This window comes from Caretta caretta, chromosome 1 (assembly GCF_965140235.1).
Source record: "Caretta caretta isolate rCarCar2 chromosome 1, rCarCar1.hap1, whole genome shotgun sequence".
Classification (NCBI taxonomy): domain Eukaryota; kingdom Metazoa; phylum Chordata; order Testudines; family Cheloniidae; genus Caretta; species Caretta caretta.
The window spans coordinates 178,123,326-178,151,166 of NC_134206.1; the positions used below are offsets into that span (position 1 = coordinate 178,123,326).

Genomic DNA, 27,841 nt, shown 5'->3' on the forward strand with positions numbered 1-27,841 from the left:
AGATATAATAATCTCTCTTTTCATAGTGTCTAATAATGCAATGGCTGGAGGACAAGAGAGCATCAGAGTAATTGTGTGGACATGTTGGATATTAACGGTAGTTCTGATGGTATGGAGTCACCAGGCCAGTGGACAAGGGCAAGGTAAGTTCTAATGTTTTCTTTCTGATAATCAACTGTTTATTGATGACTGGAACAATGTGGAGGTGGGGGCAGGACATCTGGTTACTTGAGAAGTTTGTCATTGTTTTGTACTGTGCGTATTTTGACTATTATTAACTAGAGCTGATTGGAAAATGGGGGTGGGGAGGTGGGTGGGTGGGTAAGGAGGAGTTTCTATGGAAAACTTTGACTTTTTGGTGAAAAATCAAAATCCAAACACTTCGAATTTGAAAAGCTGTCTACAGTGCCTCAAGCTCTCATTTTCCTCTATAGCTCAGGCTATCTCTGATTAGCCTGAATATCCCATAGTATACCGCAGACTCACCTCTTGGTGAGGGGAGGTGGTATATAATGGGAGTTGCATGGTCATGGTGCATAATTGGAGACACAATATGGCTGGGGAGCTTGGCCCATAGTGGAGAATGGGGATATGAGGCAACTAAATTACAAGTCCTCTCCTACGTACCACAGCAGCATAGCCAAAGCAAATTATTTTGTGTTTGGCTATTTTTTTTGATAAAAAAATAAAATATTCCATGGAAAACATGCACTTTTAGTGATAACTTCTGTTTGCTCAGAAAAAAAAAAGAAAAATAATTTTGATGAGAAAATTTTGATCAGTGAAGTTGCTAACTGTTCAACTTTTTTTATGAAAATGGCTGGTTTACATTTTTCAAACATTTTGCTCATATTTAAGTCTTTAGTCATGTATGAACCTGGGAAACACTTCAGATTGTTTCAGCTCTGAAGTTACTGGATGTAATGTTACTGTGATGTAAACTGTTGTTTGAAGAAAGGTGAAAACTACTCAAGTGCTTTACAGATTAAAAAGCACATGTTGCATTTTCAGTCTGAAACCTGAATATGAAGTCAGATATGTTAAGTTTACTGTGGCTTAATTGTTTTTGTCAATGATACTGTAAGCAATATGAAATGTAATATTCAAGTTATCTAAAGAGCACCAACCTCACTTTCAGATAACTCTGTCATTTTGCATATGTGTTTGGTTTATTTTCTTGAAAGTTTCTCCATTTCTGCCTTGAAGGATAATCTCTGTTGATAATTTTGAGATAGGAAAGAATAACAGATAACTGAAAAAAGGAAGGGAGAGAAAAGCTTGTAATTTTTGTGTGTGAAACCGTGAATATTTTTACACCCTGGGAGTAAGTGATAATTTATGAGGCATTGAAGTAAAAGGGAAAAGTGAATAGAAATTCCTTTTGTGAGATATGCTAAGCTTACTTTGATAAATTAGTATTACAGAGGAGCTGCAAGATTATCATGTCCTCAATTTACTCAGCTAACAGGGAAAAAAAGGTGTAGTTTTTCAATAAAAGATTTTCTTTGTCCTATTGTGATTAATAACAGTAAATAATGCTGTTGACTAAAATGTGTACCTGTAATGTCTGCTCTGATAATTGTGGGGTAGTGGTTTGGGGGTGGGGTTAGATTTTTTTTGGCTGTTGGAATGGTCATTGTATTTAATGTATAGTTTGATACCAGTTGTGAGTTTGAAAATCTAGATCTGAAATCTGAGTATAAATAAAATTTGTGTTGCATTTTCCCAAATAGTGCCCTGATCCTGCAGATACTTACATAACTGTGCAAAGAAGTTTAGCACCTGTGGAACTGTTTGAAAGATTGGGGCCCAAAGGCCTAATCCAAAATCCATAGTAGTAAGTGGAAATGTACCACTTATTTTAATAGGTTTTGGATCAGGTCCAATATGAACAGCTACAGCAGATCTCTAGGTGTGATTTCATATACTGAAGTTTTTTGACTGATGAAAACTGTTTCTATACAGAGATGATTTTATTTTTTTAGCTATTTGAAGTAAACTTGTGAAAACAAAGTTTTAATAAATGCACTGTGTTAAATAAATACTTTCACTTTGGTTGCAATGTGTGGCTGGGAAAATACATCTATTTTGAAAATTATACTGATTATGTATTGTATGCAAAAATGACCTGCAACAAGTATGGTAAAATATTTTTATCCTATTCAATGACTTAACACCTGTGTGATGAACATTTTGATACTATTTATGAATGAAGGAAAAGTACAAAAAATTAATGTGTAAACATGTATTTTTAATACCAGGGCTATTTGTCTGACAATGTATTAAACATTACTTAGTCTCCTATAACTATTCTGTCTTCCTTGACAGAAAAAGGCCATATGTTTTGTAAATGACATAAAACAATGTAGTCAAATACATTAATCCATTATTTTCACAAATTCTGTTGCAAATCGTATTAAGATTTACAAGATTGCTACATGGTTCATGGATAACCATAAGTAGGGTCAAATATGTATAATATAATCAAGTTGAATGTATTTCAGTTTTGGCAAAATTGATGAGCTCTGTGAGGACTGAGGTTTACCATATGTCTTTAGTTTAGATACTTTCTAGTATGTGTTAACACTTGCCACTGCTACCAATGGCTACATGAAATTTAAAGTGACTAAGAAGTTTGTTTTTAATTCACTGGCAATGTAGAGATACATTAAAACCTAGGGGCAATAATCTTTAGAGTAAATATCCAGCAGACTTTTATGGATGATTCAAATACTGTGTCTGAATGGAAATTTTGTAACTGATTTGAGTTACAGTAACACATCCTGCAATCCCCTAATGTTTTCACTTAAAAATAATTTGAAGAAATTAATATGCTCGGCAGAAAGAATGGAGTCTTTATGGAGTCTAATTATAGATGTTTATTATTCACAGGACTCATGATCATACTTCGTTTATCCCCATTAATCATGGCCAAAAAGTAATTTCTAAAGTCATGAGTTAATTTAAAAAATAAAATGAGGGCCACTAGTTCATAACTTGCACTAGTTTTTATTTATTTTAATTGCTCTGTTGTATAAACATTATAAAACATGTCTACTAGTTCAGCAAAGAGTTTTTAATCTTGACAGCTAAAAGGAACCACGAGGTCATGTTATTCTAACTAGCATCTTGCTCTTCTATTCCCAAAACTCCTACTTAAATAGTTAAAGCTAAGGCATAATTCATCTTTTGAAACATTGGAGTTACAAATTAATGCTTTATAGTATTTGAAAGATGGCACACTAAGTTCTTCTAGATGTCATAAGGCACTGTTTTCTAGGTCTAGTGGTTCTCAAGATAGTGGCTGGTAAAATCCTATTGGATTCAAAATGGAAACAAATGCTATATGTTTATTAGAATGATGTAATCTCAGTACTAGCCCTTGTGGATTGCAAGATATTAAACTTGAAAATAGTTTACTGATTCCTCAGCCCAACACAGTCTTTTCACCACTTCTCCAGAAGTGAATATGGCAGACTCCATGGACCAGGGTGCCTTTTTAAATCTCTAGTTCCCCCAAATACATATTGTTTGGACATCAGCCTGTGAAACCCTAATTCAGCCTGTTTGTGCCTATGCTTTATAATACAGTCTTTAATTACATGATCACTGACTGTTGCTTTTCCACAGGACCCCTGCGTCATTTGGTGCACAGACTGGCCTCACAAGAAGGCCAAATTAAGGTTGCATCAGCAACTGTCAATCTGGCATTTCCTAGTTTTTGAGTGCTTGACTTTGCAAATTAAATAATGATCTTTCAACATAATTTTTGTATAGAATATAGATACAGTGTACAGGTAGATATTTATATTTAAAAATATATACAGCAGCCATACACTTTCAGTCTGAATGTAATGTCTTAAACTTAGATGAAGGGAAATGGTAAGATATGAATAAACAGAAGTAAATTTCCATGAATTTTTGCTCTAACAAGCTACATCAACTGTATCTTACAAAATGGCAACTGCAGCTGCAAACAGCAGACTCCTAGAAAATTAAAGCTGCAATATAGAAAAAGCAAATTGATTTACAGAGCTGCAAAGATGATACAGTGAGAGGTATGCTAGATAATATACATTTTAGGGCAGGCTTAGTACAATTAACCAGATATGAATGGGACTAGACAGAGCAGTGAGGGACTTATTCAGTGACCTTGCAAGTCAAAGCCACATTGATTTGCTTGTAAGTGTTTAGACTTTTGAGGGCAATAAAGTTTATTTTTCTCACTTCAAGAGCCAGATTCTACTTATCCTTTACACAGTCTGCAATGTGAGGAGAGTAGTAAAGAGCCTGTCCCTTTTGCATTGACCATTAAAAAAACAGACAGAATTATAGTTGGAGACTGCTCCCAAAATTCTCCCACAGTGGTGCATGTCGCCTCAAACTGTTGTAGGCTAGGGAGAGCTATGACTCCAGTACTTCCATGCGTTGGCCATGTGGAGGGGAAGAGTGTGTTATGTCCCTTTTAATGGGATAAAGCAGTTTGTGCATTTCCCTCCATAATAGGAGGTCCAGGAAACCTTCTGAGATCACAAAAGCTGCTTAAGGGAACTGAGGCGCCAAATCTCCTAGTTTTGAAAATCTCAATCTTTGCCTTAATTAAATACAAGAGTTCTCAAAAATGTTACAGCAGCTGACGAATATATATTCATTCAAGTATTTTAATGTAATCCATATGGATATAAATTACTCCACATACTAGTCTGAAGAAAGGGTTCTGAAATTTAATGTGCATTTCAGATATTTTTAACAAAGATTTTAGGAAAGAAGCATAAGTCTCTATGTATGAGGACAGTAGGATGTTGGGAGCAGTTATTAGTTTCTCAGCAGTTGTGTGCCAGCTTCTGCTGCTATAGAAACAGTTTTTGATGACCACCTAGTAGCAAGCAATTAAGTTTATAACTGGTCAATCATTTACCTAGTGCACAAGGATCTTTTAAAATACGAGGAACATTCAGTGAACTGAAACACCTTCTGATTTAGGTTATCATTTTTTGTTAGACACTACTAGTCACTTTTGTGAACAAGCAAAGACTATGTTAGTATACATAAAATTACTTAAGGAACAGTCCTTATACAGTTCATGTAACTGCAACTATAAAACTTTGGTAAAATCTAATAATTAGTAAAAGGGTACCAGAAATACCAAATGTGTAGCCTTGGAGGAATTGTCATATTTGTTAACTATAACAGGCACATTCTTTGTTTTGTGAAATATAATAAAATTAACGTCAATTGCAGTATGGCTCTTTCCAATGTCCATATGCCTGACATGCTATATGTTGGGGTTATCTTATACTATGTGCCGGGCTTTCCCACAACTGCTTTTGTTTTTGATTTGGATTATGCAGAGAACTTATTTATGGGTTCACTCTGCCCACCACAGAAGATTAAAATCTAGAAGAGATTGTTAAATCTTAATTCTAGGTTTCAAGAAGCCAGACTTAAATCTGGTGTCAATGCTGAAAGTCCCAAGAAGGCTTGTTTGCTACCAACTCCTTTCACTTTGAAAAAGACACCTTTGGTTAATTAAGATGTGTTATTTAATAGAGCTCATTTGAAATTTGGACACTTTTCACTGAAACAGCTAATATTTACAAAAAATGGAAAATAATTCATCAAATGTTCACAATTTCTCCCCTAGTTTTAAACCAACTCTCTTATTTAGTTTTGCTAGTTGTTTCACTTGTGGTACATAGAATGGTTGGTGTTCTACAACTAAGATTTCTATATGAAATTATTCATAACAGTTACTACTTGGTGTAAAGCACATCTCAGGATTCAGGCATAATACTGGCTTTAGATAGTCAAATGCCAAAAACTTAACTAACAACACAGAATTAATGTTACAGCCCCCCAGCAATAAACTTTGTCTTTTGTGCACTTCCACAGTGTACAAACACATACTTCCTGTTTCAAAGTGATTGTCAGTATCATATTTAGATTATAAAGGATGGGAGGAGAAAGTGTGGCATAGAGAGTAGATATGGCTTGATGAAGGTCATGCAACGGGTAAATGACTGAGCTGGGAAGAAAAGCCAGGTTTCTTTACTCTCAGCCCAGTCCCACATCTTGTAGACCATTCTGCTTCTCAAAAGGGGAACTGGGCTTCATCAATAATATGGTGTCATTGCTGACCATTCCTGTAGAAGGCCTTAGTGATACAGTATCAGCACATAAATCTGTGGCTTGTTTTCTGAAGCAATAGAACATAATCTTGTACTTAACCTTTGCCTCTTTTACATTATGCAGACTTTTATTAATGAATGACAATGGTGTTTTGCAAAGAGTAGAATTTTTCAAGTGTTTGACCTTAAGTACTTCAAGTTAGCAAGCACTTCAGTCTATTTGCTAAAGATTAATAACAAATACTGCCTTTTTGAGAGACATTTGTCATCCATAGAACTACCCCATTTCCAGTAATATTAGGCAAAAAAAAACTAAGTAAACTATTGGGTTTCTTGTCAGGATGTTTTGTCCTTAAGTAAGCCCACATTTCCCTCCATCTCTGCCCCTCCCACACCATGGGGGTTGTATATGGAAAAAGATAAGTACACAAGCTGTGTCGCATTTGCCAAAACGGCACCTATGATATGCAACTACATGTATCTTGTTGGAATTTTGTTGAACTCCTACATGAGTATGGAATTATAGGCACAAAAATTTCTTGTTTTCAATCAGTCACATTTCTATTTTTCATTTATTCTTTATGCAGACATGGGCACTGTTCAAGTTAATACCACATACACATATAATATTTCTTTAAAATTCATCTTCATTGACATTCATAAGGAAAAAAGTAACATAAGCATGCAGACATTTTTTCCATTGTATTGCCAACAATTAGAAAACAATCATAAAGTGTTACAGATGTTCTCAAAATTAGCAAATTAAGCCAACACCTCAACAAATAGCGTATTTAAACATAATTTTTACCAAGCATATTATAAAGTAATTTCAAAGAATTAGCACAAAATGAACATCCTTTCTAACACAGCTCATATAAAATATTAACTAGAAGTATCTAATTATAAGTAGCATGAGACTAATATGTACTGTACAGAGGTGTGCAGATATTATAGTGACAGATAAGGAACCAAAAATAGATAATACATTTGACGTTAGAAGCATTACGATGGATTGAAAATTCCAGTTAAAACTGAGTGTAGCTTCATTAAATCCTGAGTGTAATAAACAGATAATTTAGGGTTTTGCTATGAACATTCTGTATTTAATTCTGAGATGGTTTCCACTCTTTTGGTAGAGTAGTTGTTTGCTTATCTTGTATATATGATTGTATTTTCCTGTTTAGCTTCTTAATATTTCCTTTATATGCCATTTTATATTCTAATAATTTACATCCAGGAAAATGTATTTTTCCCTATAGTAGAATTACTCAGACTTTCAACCCTGATTTTTGTGTGGGATTCAGGATTCTGTGTAAACCTCACAGGTAAATCTACAAGCAGACACTGCCTAAACCCAGGCTTTTGGCTTGAGACTTTGGGAGAGTAGTCTATGCCCTCATGGCTTACCGTGAATCAGTCTCTGTGGGTGACATGGCTGCTGAAATTGAAAAATAATATGGAAAATTATGATGATGAATAGTTTGGTTTAGGGGGAAGAGAGATAGGTCCCATTTGTGAAGGCAGTAAGTAAAACAATTATTTACTTGCTGAAAACCAACACTTTTTAGGTAAGGGCTATATTTTATTTTTTTAAATTTTTTTTCTTTGTAAAGTAAATTTTTCACCCAAATGGCAGAGGGAAGCTGCCATTTTTCCATTGTAGGCAGGATTTTTGAATGGAAATGATCTGAGGTTGTTTGATTAAACTTTTATATTAAAGGATACAGAGGAAGCCTCGTTTATCCATAACATCATTTTCCCTGTGAGATACCGTGAGAGAGACTCTTCTATCTCAGGAGAGGGTAATATGGGAAATCCACATTTTATTTGCATTAGAAGTACCTCTGTTTATCTGCAATAAAATTAATTTCATTGAGGTTTCTTAGTGTATGTAACAGAACTGAACCAAAACTTACACTTATTTTTTCAACATACGGGGATTTGTGTTTCACATAGTGTGGAGTAGGGAGAATGCTGCAACTGTGAGGGGCTGATTTAAAAAAAATTTTTTTTGAGTTTTGGACTGGCAAGGACACAGAGCTCCAAAGCAACCTCCCCTGCTTTGTCCTCATTGCTGTTCTCTCCCCACGATAGACCTTACTTACTGTTTTACATGCTCAGCAACCTGCAAAACATGTCCATATCTCACATGCAGCAATATCTCAGTAACTTTCTCCTCCTTTACCACTTTTTTCAGGGGTTGCTGAGTGGCTACTCTGCATTCTTGATGTGTGGAGAAGGCCTTCTGCTCCCGTTATCCTGTCAAAGATCTTGTGGAGTGCAGAAAACCATTTGCTTGCACAGTGGGCAACTAAGGTGTAGGAAACAGTACCAGTTGACTAAAACTGGGATCTAAAATATCACCATGTTACAGTTCTATACACAAAGAGCAACCATATCTTCGTGATGTGAATGATTGATTTTAGCTGAAGGGGAATCAACAAAACAAGAGATAACAAAAGTAAGGTCTCCATGGGACACTGCACACCATGAATCCCTTCAACAAGTTGAAGCAACTGTATGTCACAAAACAATGGTTAGTCCTGAAGACAAATGGCTTTTACAAAGATGCCTTTATTTGCTATGTGTTGCTCCTGTATGCCAGTTACGTGGCTAAATATATCACCTGAGAACCACTTAGAATCAGCTGTGAAGCCTCCAGCTGTGTGCGTGTGGGATTCCTGCTACTCATGACGCTAACTTGTATTGGCCAGTGGATCAAACCTTTCAGTGGCTTCAGGCTCCCTACCACTCAGGGGGCAGATTCACAATTCTGTTTAGTAAATAACTTTTGCTTCCAGTTCCATAACTGAATAAGACATGTGCATCTTCTATAATGGCAGGAATAGGCCCTCTGGGGACAAAATCATTCCAATCTCCTCTAATTGCCACCTTTCCAAAGGCAGGAAAGCAACCAGTGGAAGTTTACTGAGTATATCTGCTTCCTTCTGTGTGGTCTGATTATCAGAGAAAGGAAGACAGTTAAGTTCACCCAAAAACCAGGCAGGGAAGGCAACGGTTCATTGTATTCCCCTAATAAAAGGGATAATTGTGAGAATGAGGTTGTGTTGGAGAGAGACCTTCAAGGAGATGATTACCATAAGTGTTAGGAAAAATTGTCAAATTCCAGACTTTCAAAGTTGGTTCCCTTTTGCAGGGTTCAAAACAGACTATTTTTTTGGTTTTGTTTTTCGTTCAACTATTTTATCAATATTTTTATTGAACCTATCAGGAAAGCTGTTGAGGTAATGATCTAAACCTAACATTTTGGTAAATGAAAAAACTGAGTAATAGTTTTGTTTTGATTAAAAATTTTAGAAAAATATATGATGGAATATGGAATACTGTGTTATATTTTAATGTCCACACTTAAAATAATGACCAACTGAAAAACACTAAGTATGTTTCAAGGTCTGGAAAATGTCTTGTGGAGGGAGACTAAAGCTCAACCTATTTAGTTTAACAAAGAGAAGGTTATCTCTTTGTGTGAATATTTGCACTTATTTAAAATGTGTATTTATCCTTGTGCATGACTGTATGTAGGCATCTGGTAGGGGCTAACTTTTTCAGATTTTGCACAGATATTTAGCATGTGAGTTTTGAAAACTTTACCTTGTTTAGTGGGCATGACATAAGAATAATCACTACATAATAGACAAAGGCAGTAAATAAAATTACCCTATATTCATTCATTGCCTTTTTGGTCTACATGAAAAGTTTGCTTAAAATTAGTTCACAATGGACTAATTTGTTCACATTTGTTTACATCACAAAAACTACTGCCACGTTTCGTACTAATTGGAATCTTGGGGGTGTACATCTCAGTAGGTAGGTTTTTGGATTGAAATGATGATAGAGTGGCGTTATTCTCTTGTTGATAGAGGGACTCACTACAGGGGTTGAGGTACTTTGGGACAGTGTGGAGAGACTTGCAGTATTTCTTCTTTTTAGCCACAGACTAGATAACTACATAACAGGAAGTCTTTGGTGTCTAGGCCTGTAAAATTAGGGCTTTCACAAAAAGTAAATTACACATAAAAGAGAGAGGAAAAGAGCCTTTACCCAATACGGATTTTTTTTTAAAACTACAACGTTATTAGACATCATTCAAAGTAAATCTCTCTTTTTTTCCACTTTAAAAAACGTTATGGCTTTCTCTGGTTCCAACAAAATGTATGAGCCTCAGATCTGTTCTTGGCAGTCACTGTGGTATTACTCAGGAAAGTTTCATAGAAATAAGAAAAATTGGCACTAAAGAGAATGATACAATGTATGCAATATAAAACATTTTAATCCTGGCATCTGTACAAGTTCTAAGTGTACTAATGTAAATTTATTGAAATACAGCTTGGCATTTTATTTATATTCCATTTTAAATGAATGCTGTTCAGGAGCTGGCATTTATACATTTAAAAAAACTTACCATACCATAGTGATCTTGGCAAGTTGAATGGACTATTTAAAAGGATACTGACTATTTAAAAGTCAGTTTCACTATCTTTATAGTCACTTTCAACTAGATGTGCAAATTAATTTATAGTGGTTAATAGCTTTTTAATGAAGCTGGTCATCTTAGAAAGTGAAAGAGGAGACATATTTTGCCTTACCCTAACAGAGCTATGATTTCCTTAAAACTTTAGGAAGATGAGAACTCACGAGGGTGTATGAACTTTCAGCCTACATGGCTGCTAAATATAAAGATCTATAGGTCAAGGTCTGTGGAGATCGAAATAACCACAGTTACACATCACACTCCCTCACAGGTTGGTTTCATGATAGAGAGAAAGGAAATCAATGCAGAATCTGAGTATTTTTAAACATTTAGTATAAATCATTCATCTCATCTTGTGCTCCCTCTGTTCCTGAGTGGAGGGAAGGCATTTGATCAGGTGGAATTGGAATATTAGTTTTGTATATGAAAACTATGAAATGCTGGCCCACTAGCAATTAAATGGATAAGACTGCAGTTGGTCCTGAATAAAGCATCAATCTTCCTTGTTGGAATAAAATCCCAATCCTTAGACTGTCGAAGGTTACCAAACAGGTTTGACCATTGTCACTATGATTTTTATGTAGTGGCGTTTATTCTGCAAGAGCTCCAATTGGGAAAAAAATACATTTCTGGTACAGGGACAACTCCCTCTAGAAACTCCCTGTTAGCGGACCCTGGTCCCTTGTTTACTGCTTTATAAAGCCCTGGCCTCCTTGATAGCCCCGCCCCCTGACTAAGGCTCAGCCAATGAACAGAGGCTTCTAGATTTCAAACCTTGTTTAGAAGCTTACAGCTTCCAACTGTTGGCCACAGCACATTGTCCTTCAAACAAACAAACAGACAGACAAACACAAGCTCAGCACCCAGCACGTAACCCCCACACACAAACACACACTACAGACAGCCACTTACCCCAAGGGTCCTGTATTTGCTTCTCCTTCACCTGGAGAACTCCCTCTCGAAACTCCCTGTTAGCGGCCCCTGTTTGCAAAAAACCTTCTGTTTGCTCTACTTAGTATGATGTTTTTAGATGGGCATCCCCTTGAAATCAGTGAAATATTGGGGTTTACCTAGTACTTCTACTAGCAGATGAGATGCATGTCCAAGTGAAGATTCCCAATAGCTACAATCCTAGAACCTTAAAATCCAGTAGGGAATCTCTTGACCTTCCAAGTGATTTCCATTAAGCGATATGGAGTCCCTACCGAACTGTACTCCAGTTTGACCACCTAGGGTTGGTCACCTTTAAATTAAAATGCCTTCTATACTGCAAGAAAAATGTTTTAATTTCTACCTTAAATTATATGGATTAAAGCATCTAGAATACAAAACTGATTTTTTTAAAATAAACAAAGTCCTACTATCACATGGTTATACTATCACATACACAATGCAATTTTAATCAGAGGTAATTAAATTAACAATATTTGTAAAGGTTAGTGGCTTCATTTTTTCAAAGGAAGTGAGCCTCTGCAACTCAATTAAATTTTTACATATTTTGTTCATTAACTTATGCACTCATGACAAGCATGAATGCATTTAACCCCATGCTTAATTTTAATATATGATTAAATCCATCCTTATTTGCAAAGCAGTTAAATATGTGCTTAAGATCTATTCAGGATTCAAGCATGTTCTTAAAATAAGTGTGCTTAAGTGCTTTGCTGAATTGAGATCTTACGTGAGTGCCATTTTGCTGGACATCCTGTATACTGTATATGCACACAGTACCAAAGGTATTGTAATTAAATAAACCTATTCATGTCAATTTATTTTCTGTGTAAATATATTAGATGTGGCTGTTGCTATTTTTAAAAAATGTTATTCTGAAGTATAAATATTTCTCACTGCCTGATTATTAAACACAGTTCTGTACATGTGCTGGTGAGTATTGTGTACATTGCTGCATTCCTACCTTGCAGGGATGAACAATGCTATTAATTCAGCTGCTTGATTTGCCTTTTATTCTTCCTTACTTTAGAAGTAGTTCTTCCATCTGCCCACCATTTGTGAAAAGCTAAATTTATGGCCTGTGTTTTCCAGCTGAAGATACATGGGTCTTAAAGTATATATGTGATGATGAGCATCACACATGTGGAAACCATGTGACTGAACAACGGGTGATATAGCTTTATGTGAGCACACTATTAGTGTGGCTAATTTTCACTGATGTATTGTTTATTTTTAAATTTAGAAGACAAGTCTTCCTTTATCAGGTATATTCTTTTTCCAGATATGTAATCAGTTAGTTTTGAAAAGGTTGACCACAGTCTTTTCCCATTGCCCCGTCCTCACAACCTGGAACATGTCCTCCAGATGCACTCTGAGTGAAAAGTAGGAGCCTGAAACTCTATGCCTTCCTCCGTGGTCATCTCATAAATACCATTCTTCTAGCTAAAAATCTATTGCACAGGTTTCCTTTCAAACCCTATCCGCAGAGCTGTCCTTACAGTCTGTTAAAGAGAAATTGTATGTTTCTGAAGTGCTGTCATGCTCAAAAGAGGATATTGAGCACATTACTTCCTCAGCACTTGCTAGCTCTGAGGAGCAAGAAACCAAATATTGTATTGAATCCCAGTCTCCTGCAATTCAGGGAGAACTATTAATGCTGAGCCACCTTAGAACATCTCTTTGACATAGGGTATATTAACAGTTATGTTTGTATTTCTATTACTAAAATGGTTGAGGACATGCTGAGCAAGCTCTTGAGTTACTGCTGTGGCTATTTAGCTGTTAGAACACGTGATTCTAGCAGATGGCGTGCTAGCAAGTAACCCACTCTAATTAGAATCTGTGGTGAAATCTAGCAAAGGTTTGTAATGGTGAGAAGTCATCTATGCACTTTAAAGGCACCAGTCTTTGCACACTGTAAAAGGATTAAAAGAAATCAATCCAATTCCTCTTGCTGCTTAGTTTTTGCTGTGAGAAAACAAAGAAAAAATAGACCTTTACGTCACAGCACTTGCTTTTGGGAAGCTAACTATAAAGTAACAATGAGTTTGATCCTAAGACCAGCTGAGTGTGTAGAAATCACCAACATCGGTAGAAAATACGAGCATTCTGTGTAACAAGATGAGGTCCAAAGTTAGGCACGTTTTGTAATAAAAGTTCACAATGTATAGTAATACTTGAAATACCAAGGGAATCTAATGCTTTTCTTGGGTTTCCGGAAGTGGCAGTTAATTTTACATTGTATTATAAATGCATGCCTCATTATGAGTACTCCTTTTAAAAAATAATCAATCTCTGTCAGCCCCACTTCTGTTTAGGGGCTGCCTGGGGAAGACTACCAGGGTCTACGTCCTTTCCCGTCCAGTTACTTCAACTTAGTTACTTAGCTTCAGGCTAACTCATTGGCTGCCCTCCTGGAACCTTCTGTCTGGTTGTTTTTGGGCTTAAGATCGGCAAGTAGAACATTTGTTAAATCCAACGTGATTCCAACAAAGCCACTCATGTGTTGGAGTAAAGGGATGGATTATTTCACCCACTGTGTGAACTATATGAAATTGTTCTTACCTCTAGTACTGTTTACTAATGGATTGCAGACTTCCCCCCCTTTTTATAGGAAAGCTGATACAGTAGCTGGGTGTGTTATTACCATAAAGGCTGAAGTTTGGAGTATTGGCAGGAAAATTATTATAAGACATTTGGCAATAAAATTGGGAGGGTGCAGGGAGTGTGTTTCTTTCGGTGGAGATTAGGGACTTTGGTGCTGTGGAACAGTGAAGTCAATCATTAGCAGAGACAGGATCAGTCTGAGGCTATTCTAACCTTTATGAAGGTGTACAATCAATTTCCTTAGGTCAGACTTTAGTAAGACTCCTGGTCCACAAAAATTGGTCTGAAGGGTGTATTTTGATTATCAACTGGAACAAGACTGGCTGCAGGCATCCCTTACTACAAGAAATCTTCTTTGTATCTCATCCCGCTGAGTTTTACACTGAGTGAAATTGGGACCTCTGCCATTTTTTATTTTTTTTCAGTTGCAGTGCAAATATCTCTCATGTGTCATTATTGGCTGTTGCAAAACGAGAGATAAGTTTTGATTATTTGAATTCTGTGACTCAGTTTGTTCTTAGTTCTGAGTTCACTTTAGTGTAACAGTATCTTAGGGGGGGGGGTGGGATAGCTCAGTGGTTTGAGCATTGGCCTGCTAAACCCAGGGTTGTGAGTTCAATCCTTGAGGGGGCCATTTAGGGATCTGGGGCAAAAATTGGGGATTGGCCCTGCTTTGAGCAGGGGGTTGGACTAGATGACCTCCTGAGGTCCCTTCCAATCCTGATATTCTATGAATCTATGAATCTTGCCTTAGTTTTAAAGTGAATGTTTAACTTTTCAGTGTATAGTGACAACATGAATTTTAATGACCTTTACTTATACATCTGCTGAAATAAAATGAATATGCAATATTAACATTTAGATTCCACTAATTCTGAAGCCCCCAGCATGTTTTGGGCTTCATTGTGGTAAACACTGCAAAAATATCAGAATGCATCGTCCTGCCCCCCAAAGCTTACAGTCTTTATGGAGAATCCAGAAGGAAAAAAACCAGCAATACAAATTGTTAAACTGGCCCAGAACCATTCTATACAGTCACTGCTCAATTGTGAACAGACCCAGTTGGTAGGTCCCACAAGATTCCGGGCCAACTGGGTCTGTATATGCTCTAATCACTGTTTCTAGTTATAGTTTCCTAGGGCACGCTCCTGGGCTCAGACTTCTCATCTGACACACTTCCTTGGGGTGGGGTGAGGTGCCGCTGCCTGGCTGACTTGAAACCAGTGTCTTAGACCGCTTAAGAGCCCTCCACTCACTTACCCAGACTCCCTTAGAGCACCACCTACCCTGTGGACACTACTGGGCTTTTAGTTTAACTGCTTCAGGAACAGAATAGCAGGAAAAAAAGGACCACAGGCATAGTAAAGGAATTTCTTATGCCTACTCTTATAGCACTTGAGAGTTACAGATTGTGGAAAACATCAAAAATCTTGACACACACCCCTTTCCTAATTTTGTCTCACCCCTTCTGTGAGTCTGAGGTTTGTCTGCATTTCAGAATGGATGGAGTCCCTCCTCCCCTCTCTTTCAAGTCATTCTTATGTGGCAGTGATTGCTTCCCCCTGCATAGGGCAGAACCCCACACTTACAAATTGCTGTAACCCCCATTTGGAGTTTGCCAGCTCTGGGAGCTACAGACTAAGCCTCTACGGGTTGTACTTACAGAACTGCAATTACAATAGCTACCTGAGCTCTCTGACACCATTTCTCAGCCTGCTTGGAATCTGGGGTGAAGACAAGACTGGTGCAGAAACTCTTACTGAGGCAAATAGGGAGGCTTCTGCATGGATCTGGGCAGTAGTCTGATGGGCCAATGATGAGCTAGGGCCACTCAGAGTGGGGCAGCCTAACTCAGAGACCAAGAGACAATTTTTGAGCTTTGAGTTTGGAATGGAAGCTGAGAGAAAAGCAGAACAGCTCAGGGAGTCTTTGAACTACTGTGGGAAAGTTTCATAGATCAGGCAGTTCCAGCCCTGTGGAAACCAGCATTTGAAGTGGCAGAGATCTGACCCAGTGCTGGCTACTGAGGGCCAGACATGACTTCCACAAGACTCCAGACCAGGGCAGAGATGCTGGAACAATTTGTATAGTGGCAGAGCCACTGAACCAAACTGTAAACTGGTATAAGATGGAAACCACTTCCACTAGTTCCAGCCTATAGACAGAGAGCCTATGAGTTTGGTAGGAACCAGGAGAGGTCCCTTCCTCACCCTCACCCAGTGATGAAGACACAGTAAAGGGACCCCTTTTATTTAATGCCTGACAACAATGATAGAACTCATCTCAGGACTCCATCTCAGTGTACCATTTGCCTGGGAAGGTACCAGAAAGGGAGATGGGGCTTGGGAAGAATTGTGAGTGTTGAAAGGTGGGGAATAATTTATTATTTTTAGTACTTATAAATTAACCCTAATCCTTTCCTTCCACAGATCCCATTTCCATATTCCCAGAAAAGCCTCCCTTTGTTATACTGTTAACTTTTGGATCTCTCATTTGTTTGCTGGGGTTTGTGTTGATGTGCTTTGTTGTGTCCTGGGTTTTAAAGTTTCTGTATTTTGTAGCATTATTCATTTTTTCAAGTGACAGCACCCATTGTATCTTAAGCCCAGTGAGGAGTTACCTTGTATGGAGGCACAAGGCACTGGAAAAAGAACCCAGGACCCAACACATGCAAGGAGACGGGACAAGCCCCTCCAAGCAAGCACTGAAGAAGAGGCTTGAGCCACACCGTGGGGAGAAGGGCTACACTGAGAAGCTTGAGACTCACCAGTCACACTTGCACCCTTCCTGTGGGCCCCTGCACAGAGAGACTATCGTTCCTTAGAGTGGACCAGTAATGGAGACAAAGTTGTTAGCCCTAGATTAAAGTCTTGATGGCTCTTAGTGACATTCTTTCTGCTCTAACAAGGAGCAGCTGTCTGGGTTCCTTCAAACAAGCCCAACCTTGTGCTCAACACATTACAAAATAGAATTAATAATTTTATACCGATAACCACTATGTCACCTCTAAAATCTTTTATTTTGGATTTTGATATTCCCAAGCCAATTGTTCATGTGCCCTTTGCTGCTGCTCTAGTTTTAAAAAAAGTTTGTCTAAACTCCTTTCCTATTATTATTGCCATTTTTTGTTTTATTTAATTTCTGTGTTCTCAGTTTCCTCTCAGGGGCATTTCAGACTATAATCAGAATCAACCTCCACTTTTCCTACCTGACACTGAACAGTTCAGTACAATTAGCAGTTCTGATGATGGCTGGCATTTCTGAAATCAGCCTGAATTTGTGCGTGAATGCTCCTTCTGCCCCATTGCTGCTGTTATTCCACGATATGCCATTCCCAGAGGAGACCATGTTGGTGGATTCCTGCTGGCGTATTCTGGGGAAGGAGGGAGGTGCCCTAGTGACCAGAAAGACTATTGGATTGAATGAAGTGTATAGTTGTCTCTCTTTCTGTGCTACATATGATAGTACAATCTATGTTCAGCACATTGAGAGTGAAATGGATCTCTTTAGCCTTCATCACATCAAGATATTTAAAAAAAAACTGAGTTAATGTTTAATTCCTAATGTATGTTTTGCATTTAGAAGAAAGTAGCTGCTTCATATTTGGAGTTGGAGAACTTACTATCTCAATTTATATACTGAAGTTAGGTAAAGACTCAACTTCAAGTGTTTTGGCATTTGGCCAACTGAGCATTACTGTCACATTTGATTCTTTATTAGGCACCATAAATGGATATTGGAGGTCAGAGAAAACAAGATCTGGCCTAAATATGAGATTAATTTTTATAAATTAAATGGGTTTACACCAAGTTTTGACTTGTTTACCTTCAATTAGATGCTGTATAGTGCAACATAATTTGTGATGGTCTCTACCAAAATCTACACAGAGGCTGTGTACTAACAAATGAAAATATTAGTAATTTGATCAGTAATTTGAGTTCATTATTACAGTATTCTCTAATTCAGAAGTTTCTGATTGAAATGATGAATGATTGCCATCCAGTTCATTTAACTCTACTTTTATTCATGTTCAACTCTGCATTGCTGTAATTTGCCGGTCAGTCACACACTGCACTTTTAAAGCCCTTGCAGAATGACTTGCTGAGTGCTTTTTTCTTCCTTTCTATTATTCAAGGTGCCCAGAAGGATTTCCTGTCTTCTAGAATTCTAACTAAATCTATGGCCATGCCAGCAAGAATTCAAAGGGTATTTTGTCTGTAATCTTCGGTCTGGAGGAGAACTCTTTTGACAATAGAATCCAGACATCCTAACTCCCAATCTTCTATTGCAAACACTAGATCAAGCTCTTTTATAACCATTCTGCCCTAATAGTTCCCATGATCATATGAAACAAATGCTGTGGCAGAAATCTGAAGGAGTGTATGTGGAGCGAAGAGGAGAGAAATATCATAATTGATTTGGTTTATTTGTTGCTTTATATCCAAGCTCTGTTGGGCAGGGTGGAGGTAGGGGAAAGCATCAAATCTTGTATCATGAAATACTGTATTTGAGTCAAAGCCGAAAAGGATTTTACCATAATTAGAAAACAATGTAGAGTGTACTAGGTGACAATTTAATCATGGATTTTATTTTTTTTTTAAATAGAGGCTTTTTTAATCAACTCTTCTCACTGCTAGCCATATCAGTCTTGTAAAGATGGACTGATATGCTTTTGATAGGAAAGCCAAATTTCTTCCTTTTGTTCATGTCTTTGCCTGGAGAATGCATCCACATTAAGCTCACCCACTATAGATCTACGGTATAAGTTTAACATAAAGAGGTTTTACTTACTCATTAATCAATTTTGAAAGGACCGCAAAAATATTTTGACTGTTTTATTTATATGGTATGTTAGTGACTTATGGCTTTAGATTTTGTTTGGATATCTGAGAGATGCTATCTTCAGTTATCTGGCCCATAAATGGCAGGTTTTTCTTGCAAGTAAATCTGATTTCCTAGTCGCTATAGCAAATAACACTCTTGTGAGACTTGGCATGTTGTCACCAACAAAAGAAATTAACACACATGTTAAATCCTTGTTTGCCAGATATAACATTTTTAAAGGTAATACTTATTCATTGAAATTAGGGAAGTCTTTTTCATTTGCCAAGTTTTTTTTCCATAAAAAGACTCAGTGTAATGTCTGTCAAATTAATGGCTTATTTGTAGTAAATTGCATCAAAGGCGTGACTGGTAGCATAAAAAATACTGTTGTAATGATCAAAATTAGAAGAAATTGTATAGAAGTATTTGACATCCATATTAGTAAAAAAGAGTTCATTGTTAATATTACTATGAAAGCTAAAGGGATTAAAATTGTAATGTTTCTCATCTGATTAATATATTCTGTTTCATGCAAAATACACATACAAATGTACCATATACAGTATATTAAAGTGTGTGTGTTTATATATGTAATATATAGATACAAGACATGATGGCAGAGTATAAATATTTTATCAATGTGAGTATGGGAAGGGTGTATTACTCATTGACTAGTGAAGCCACAAGTGATTTATGCATAAGCTGTCTGGTATTTGGGCTTCATTAACTTAATTTTCCAGGGTTTATTTTTAGCAATTTTTGAAATTATGTAGACTCCAGTAATGGGGGCTTTTTCTTTGTGTATATACTGTAATGAGTGATCTCTTTATTATGTTCCGTAGTGCACTTTAACACAGTACTGTTTCAAACAGCACTACATTAAAACACAGTAGGGAACCTTTAGTGCACACTAGCAGGGTACCCACACACCAATTAAAACACATCACATTAGTGTGCTTTAGAAATCATGCACTGTAGACCATATTACCACTCCATGTAGAAAAGCCTGTAGATACTAGTAACCTTTTCTGGTGTTTATTGGAAAAACATCAATTTTGATTTGTTTATATCAGGGCTGTTTGTTGGTTAAAACCTAAAATCAGAAGCCACAGTTATGCAAGTAAAGGACTTGGTTGTGTCTTGTTGGCATTGCACTATAAGAAGCTCTAAGAGGCATCATATCTAGGCTGTTCAAGGCATGTCAAGGGTGCAAGCCTGCTGCTCAATTGCTTAACTTACTGGAATTACATAAATGGAAAGTGAAGAAGTAAAATCAAAATTAGGTTCAAAATAATTTCCTCAGTTAAAATGATAAATGTAATAATATTTTGCATCTCTATTAACTTGTATCAATAACTGGTATGCAACACCTGTTATAGATATTCGTTGTTAAAGGTAACTTTGTACTGTATATTAAGAGTTTCAAGTAAAAGGCCACACAAAAGCATGTTGATAGAAATGATAACTATAGGGTGTGTGCCGTGAACTGTACATTACATAAAATAGGTTGGTCCAACAGAAATGGAGCCCTGAATTTTAATTGTGGAATTCTCTGAAAGGAAACTCCGCAACAGGAACATTAATTTTGCAAGTTAAAGAAATGCTATAAAGCATATTTGCTCTACCACCTTTCATGAATAATTCAGAAATCAGAACTGCAATTTTCAGACTTTTCTAGAACACACAGACATTTATTCACCTTTCATCCCTTTCAAAAATCCAATCAGGTTAAGAGCATTTTAATGCACCTCTAATATGTACATTACCCAGAAATCTGGATTAAAGGAGAAAAGAGGTTCTTGTGACCATCATAAGTGATGTTCAAGGGTTACTATGGGAATGATAGAATTAGTTTCATTTAGCGTGCACTTTGATTGAAATACTTTCCAGTTTAAAAACAGATGCTCCACAGAGCACCTCAGACGCTAGAAAGGTTACACACAGTACATTTCTACCCCCCTATAGAGACAGTTAAGTCAAACTGAATCATTTTGCCATTAGTATTCATGAAGAGACTGGCTCAGCCTCTTTTTTTCATGATTTGTGTGTATAAAAACAAACATCTTCTGTATTTTCCACAGTATGCAACCGATGAAGTGAGCTGTAGCTCATGAAAGTTTATGCTCAAATAAATTGGTTAGTCTCTAAGGTGCCACAAGTACTCCTTTCCTCTTTGTGTGAACTTTTGGATTTATAATAATTTTACCAATGAGCAGGGCTGGGCGACTCTGCAGTGTCCATTCATATGCATTGTGATTGCTACTGATTTTTATATGTAAGGTGCTCAGATACTACAGTGATGGGCAACAGGATAGAACCCTAAAATAGATTTATGAATGTGACTCTGCAGGTCTTGGTTCACAGTGAACTCACTCATACTAGTTCATATCGGCCCTTTTGCCCCCAATACCCCAAATGAACACAGTCATTGTATGGACCCCTATTCACCATTAATGATTTAGGGGTTGAAAGAGGATATGTCGATATTACCTGTGTAATAAATCTTGTAGGGGCACTACCTGCCCCTACAGTTGAGTGAAGGATCTGCAGACGGCAGAGAAGGGAGGATTTTACCCTTTTTGCTTCCTATGGAGGGATGTGTCTGGTGGAAGCCTGCAAAGATACAAAATGGAGTGAGTGGCCAGCGGATGGCCCAAAACAGCTTGGAGAATAAAAAGTGTTTGAAAGTCAAAAGAGATGACTGATTCCAGTAATTTAATGTATTTAGATATTAAGTTGGAGATGAACTGCAAAGCTAATTGAACAGAGTTATATCAAAAAGTCTGTCTCTGCTAACTGGCTTCTGGCATTCATTTTCCTTTTATTTCTTTTCTCTCTGAAATGCTGTGATTGCTGGCTAGATAAACAAATCCCAGGATGCACTGTTCTCTAACTTTATTGTTACTAGTTCATCTGACCTATGAAAGAGCAAAATAAATTCAAAAAATCATAATAAAAATTACTCCTGTTCTGTCATTTCAGTAGCAGGTCCCTCTTAAATGCTGTGTTTTCCAAGATTTATTCTAGAACACTCACGAGAGAATACTAGTAAAAAAACGTGTAAAACAAACCACAAAAGCCGAGATGTATTTCACAAAACCTTCTTTTCTATGTTAAAATCTGTACACATTGGTTTATTTTTAAGCTTCTGACATTATTGGCTATCACTTTTTTCATAACTATATAGAAGTAGAATTAGTTGAAGAATTGATCTAAGCTCTCTCAAAAATTTTCTCTTTTTTTTCTTGTTGACTATTTTTGAATCGTTTAGACCAGCTCTGACTAACAGTGATTTTTAAGACATCGTTGAACCACTTACTTTTGACTGCCAATTGGATTTATGATTAATTTCTTCTTTTAAAACATGGTTAGATTTTTAACTCACTCTTATTGTTCAATGAAGAAAGTCTAAAGTTTATGAATATTTCTTGTAATATCTAATTATTTCAATAAAATAGTCTCATTGTTTCCTAAACACCAGAATTGAGTGTAAAGAATTCTATAACTACTCATGGACATTTGGACTTCTTTTTAATTTCAACTGTAGATAAACTATTCTATCACTTCCCTAGAGCAAACTTACTTTAGACGGCGTGAGTCCTGGGTTCTATGGGAGCCTCTCTAGTGACTGCAGTGGGCTCTGGATCAGGCACCAAGTATATTTAAGCTTGCTTAAGTCATTGTAGGTCTACTACATTTGATGGAGAAATTAAGAGGAGAGGTTTATGGCCTGTGTTATACAGGGGGTCAAACTAGATTTTTGTACTGGGCCCTTCTGGTCTTAAAGTATATGCATCTGGAATTTTAAAGAGGAAATATATGATTTGTTTCTGTGGTGTAAATTTGGGATAGCCAAATTATTCATGAGTGAAATACAGCAAGAGATTTATTCAGATTATCTCCAATGAGTGCTAATAATACCTTTGCACCACAGCACAACATCAGTATTCTATACATGCCCTATGTTTTACAGGAAAATTTTTTGTAAAAATGTTTTACAGAGTTCAGAAAAAAATAATTGGGATTGTTTCATACCCTCTGCCTATCCAGTCCAGGTTCCTTTAATACTATAGGTCCAAGAGCATACCTCTTGGAGGGAGAGAGAAATTATAGCATACTTCCCTCCCTCCCCCCCCCCCCCCCTCATTGTGCTTAGGTCTAAAGATCCACTGCAATGGGTACTTCAGTCTTCTTTGCAATTTAGGGGTGGAACCAAACCTGTTAGTCCCCTGGAAGCAATTGCTACTGTTTGTAGTTCCTTCCTGATTTTTCTGCCTCACCAGCAGCTCAGTCAGTCCTTCCTGCTGCTGAGGTTTGAGGAAGGCCATTCCCAACATTTCCAATTAAAATTTCTAACAATTCAGCTTAACATCTGTCTAATTCCCAGCCATGTCACAGGGCTGCATTTGCCCTCTGTGGAGATTGAGCGGGAAGCAGAGCTGAGGGATCAAAGGCATTTTCAGTAGCGGCTGCCCCTACAGCCTTTAGGGGGAGAGCTAGGCAGAGAAAGCCAGAGGCAAAAGTAGAGGTCTGAGTCACTTCACTACGACTTTACTTTTCACTTTACTAGTGAGTGTCTCATTGGGAACTTGGATAGCATTGGGGGCAGGCCCCTCACAGACCAATCTGGGTGGGGTTACCTCTGCCACCCTTCACCAGGCAGGAAAATGAGCCTGGCAGGTTTGGAAGAGTTGGCTTCAAGGAAAGCAGCATCCTTCCCCTAACTTCATGAGTGGAGTGATGCCAGATGGTTCTGCCTCAGTGCAGAGGACTGGATCAGATGACCTCTCAAGTACTACGTTTCTAAGATTTTGTGGACAATACCATCTACGTCCCTAGAGCATGCACCAGCAGCCACGCTCCTCTTTGAGGAGGTCAGCTGCTTCCTCCTCATTTGCCTCTCCCTGGCCTAAGAATAGTGGGCCTGGAAGACGACAGACACTGCCAGTGCCAGAGAGTGCAACAAGGGCCTTCATGCCCAGCTCCACCCTGCCTGCTGCCATCTCTCTAACAGACATCCTAAGGATCCCCTACTCACCTACTCCTATCCCAACTGGGGTCTCCAGTGGAAACAGACTCATGAGGCAGTGGCTCCCACGCAGTAGTGAGGGGAAGAGACTCTGAGTCCAACCTTGAACTCTGAAGCACTACAGACTCTGGAGCCCAGGTTCCTTTAATGATATAGGTCCAAGAGTCCTGAACTCTGGAGCTCCACAAGGGCCTTGGGGGGGGGGGGGAAGAGGTGACAAATAAGCTCAGTTTGTTAGTGACATGGATAGGGCCCTACCAAATTCACGGTCCATTTTGGTCAATTTCACGGTCATAGGATTTTAAAAATCACAAATTTCTGATTTCAGCTATTTTAATCTGAAATTTCACAGTGCTGTAATTGTAGGGGTCCTGACCCAAAAATGATTTGTGGGCAGGTCCCATAGTTATTATAGGAGGGCTTGTGGTACTATTACCCTTACTTCTGCACTGTGGCTGGCAGGGGCACTGCCTTCAGAACTGGGCAGCTGCAGAGCAGCAGCTGCTGGCCAGGAGCCCAGCTCTGAAGGCATAGCCGCCACCAGCATCAGTGCAGAAAAAGGATGGCATGGTATGGTATTGTCACCCTTACTTCTGCACTGCTGCCTGCAGAGCTGGGCCCTCACTCAGCAGCTGCTACTTTCCAGTTGCCCAGTTAAGAAGGCAGCAGCACAGAAGTAAGGGTGGCATGGTATGGTATTGCCACCCTTACTTCTGCACTGCTGCTGGCGGGGTGCTACCTTCAGAGCTGGGTGCCCGGCAAACATCTGCTGCTCTCCGGCAGCCCAGCTCTGAAGGCAGCGCAGAAGTAAGGGTGGCAATACCATGACCCCCTAAAATAACCTTGTGAATCCCCTGCAACTCCCTTTTCAGTCAGGACCTGCAATTTGAGAAATGTTGGTCTCCCCTATGAAATCTGTGTAGTATAGGGTAAAAGAACACAAAAGACCAGTTTTTACGGGGGAGATCAGATTTCATGGTCCGTGATGCATTTTTCATGGCTGTGAATTTGGTAGGGCCCTAGATGTGGAGATTGGGCCTGATTAACCTAGAATGGGACCATCCGTTGTCTTCATCTCATAAAGGAGCTCTATTTAAACAAACAAAAAAATCAATCCTCCATCCAGCAACAGACAGTCTGCAAATGGATACTTTGATGAAGTGATGATCTCTTTCACAGATCCTAAAAAGTCAGCAAATAGAATATATTCTACTGTCTGATACAAAGTCCAGAGTTTAACTACACTGTTGTGGTACCAGGATTTTAATCAAAATTAAAATATGGGTCCAGGGGCTACCTTTATGTCTAAATTGTTTTTTTTCCCCCACACAATTTTTGAGAGAGGAATCAGTGTAGTGTACTTTTATTGATTTACTAAAAATAAGCAAACAAATATGAAACAAATATAAGTTTAAGTGAAGTACTTCACCAACTAATTTACTTCCAGTTTCCCAATACGAATGAAATATCACACAATGAAATGATCAAATTAGGGTTACAACTGACATTCAATCAGTAAATCAATGGTTCAATTTATCTGGCTTGCCAATTAGCACAATGAGTAATTAAATTCATTTATAAAGTTAATAAGAATTACTTTGATACGTCACAGGAAAGACTTTCTTCCTTACCTTTCTTTTTAATCTAATCAATTGGGCAAAGAGTCTACTACATACAGAAGCTGACTCTTGCCATTATTTTAAACTCTTAGAATGATTTCTTTATAGCTTCCCATTCTGATGTTCCATCTTCTCTTTCTCTGAACATACAACCTATGATACTCAATTTACTTAGCTTATTCCCTTTCCCACACTAATATAGCAAATGTATCTTTCTGATATTTATACACAGATGTGGAAGTGATTCTTAAATCAGGCATTTAGCAGCTTTTGAATAACATACTTCTAACACAAACTACCATATTTCCTAAAATTAAATAAAAATAACATTTGGGGATTTTTAGTGTCTGCCTGGGAAATGATTAGTGCCACACACCCACTCTACTCTCTTTTCTGGAATGTTGGAGAATTCAGACATCTGAATTCTGTACAAAAGCACTCTCTCGTCATTGTCATCTCTGATTCACCTGGTTGGGCTTAGTGGAGAATTAGTTCTGATGCAAAAACGAGCTTGTTTCGCATGTGGGGAAGTATTCTTTTCTCTCTCTCTCTCTCTCTCAATTGCAGCTTCAGACTTGGCTTAGCTGATGGTCAGGGTCTTTCACTTCTCTGGATGGCTGAATCAGAAGAAGGGAGCAGGATATATAACTCCAGGTGGTGTTAGTGCAAAAGAGTTCCTAGCTTTCCTTCCACATGGTTAATCTTTTGTAGGGTTCAGTGTCTCCTTGCTTCACCCCCAGGACCCTGCTTGTCCAATTAGAAATAGTGGCATGTTGGCTATAGCTCATTGTGGACCAGTAATTTGGTATCTCAATCTCAGGTCATAGTAGAAGATTGTGCATGCAAATGTCCACCTCAGACCTCAGTTTGTTGCTGACCACAAACTGGTGTCCTCTTCATAAGCTGGGTATGTGAGAAGCCCATATGAGAAGGAGCTGGTAACAAATTTCCACCTAGGCCAGACATAAGTGTCTCTTAATTGTTTAAATTAACTTTACTTTGCTTCAGTCTTCTCACAAAAAATGTGTGACTGGATGACTAGTGAACTTACCACAGACAATAAAGGGGAAAGGATGCAGATTGGGATATGTAAAGAACACATCAGAAATCTTCTGACCAATGTGAAAGAATTCAAATCAGTGAGGCTGGATGCTATTCACCTCTGGGTACTAAAGGAATTAGCTGAAGAAATCTTGGAGCCCCAGCAATATTTCCAAACTCATGGATAACCGGAGAAGTCCTGGAGGACCAGAGAAGGGCTAATGTAGTGCCCATCTCTAAAAAAGGGGATAATGAGGAGCCAGGGAACTATAGACAAGTCAGCCTGATTTCGATACCTGGGATGCTACTAGAGCAATGTATAAAACATTCAGTTTGCAAATACCTGGAGGATGAAGGGATAATCACTAGCAGTCAAGCATTGATTTACTTAGAACAAATCATGCCAATCCAGCTTGACTTTCTTCTTTGACAAGATAACTAGTTTGGTGGATAGGAGGAATGCGGTGGACGTAATATACCTGGACTTCAGCAAGGCTTTTGACACAATCCTGCATGATATTCTGATAGGTAAGCTGGAGAAATGTGGGCTTGGTGGAACTACCATTAAGTGGATGCATAATTGGTTAAACAACCACAAATAAAGTGTAATTATTAATGCAATGTCAGGGTGGAGGGAGATCTCAAATGGGGCTCTACAGGGATCTGTTCTGGGTACATTGTTTAACATTTTTATTAATGATTTGGATGTAGGAGTAGAGAGCATTCTGATCAAATTTGCAGATGACACAAAGCAAGGGGGGATTGCAAACACTTCGGAGGATAGAGCTAAAATTTAGCGGGAACTTGACAAACTGGAGAACTGAGATATAGAAAACAAAATGAAATTCAACAAAGACAAATGTAAAGTACTGCACTGCTGAGAAGGATTGAGGGGTTATGATGGATCACAACCTCAACATGAGTCAGCAATGTGATGCTGTTGCAAAAAAAGAAAATGCAATTTTAGATTGCATTAACAGAGGCATAGCATGCAAATCAAGGAGGTGATAGTACTGCTCTACTCAGCACTGGTTAGCCTGAGCTGAAGTGTTATGTCCAGTTTTGGTTACTGCTGTATGGAAAGGATGTAGAGAAACTGGAAAGGATCCAGAGGTAAGTGACAAAGATGATCAAAGGAATGAAATGCAAG

General features: G+C 38.0%; 1 protein-coding gene across 21 annotated transcripts in view; it reads left to right on the plus strand.

Moving 5' to 3' along the window:
- The window catches only part of ROBO2 (roundabout guidance receptor 2), a 1,531,972-nt gene that overhangs the window by 23,680 nt on the left and 1,480,451 nt on the right, over positions 1-27,841 (plus strand). For all 21 annotated transcript variants that reach the window (XM_048868811.2, XM_048868637.2, XM_048868676.2 and 18 more), the window contains exon 2: positions 27-143. In XM_048868811.2, coding sequence (XP_048724768.2) covers positions 41-143 — 103 coding nt within the window. In that variant the 5' untranslated portion in view covers positions 27-40. The remainder of the gene's footprint in view (positions 1-26; positions 144-27,841) is intronic.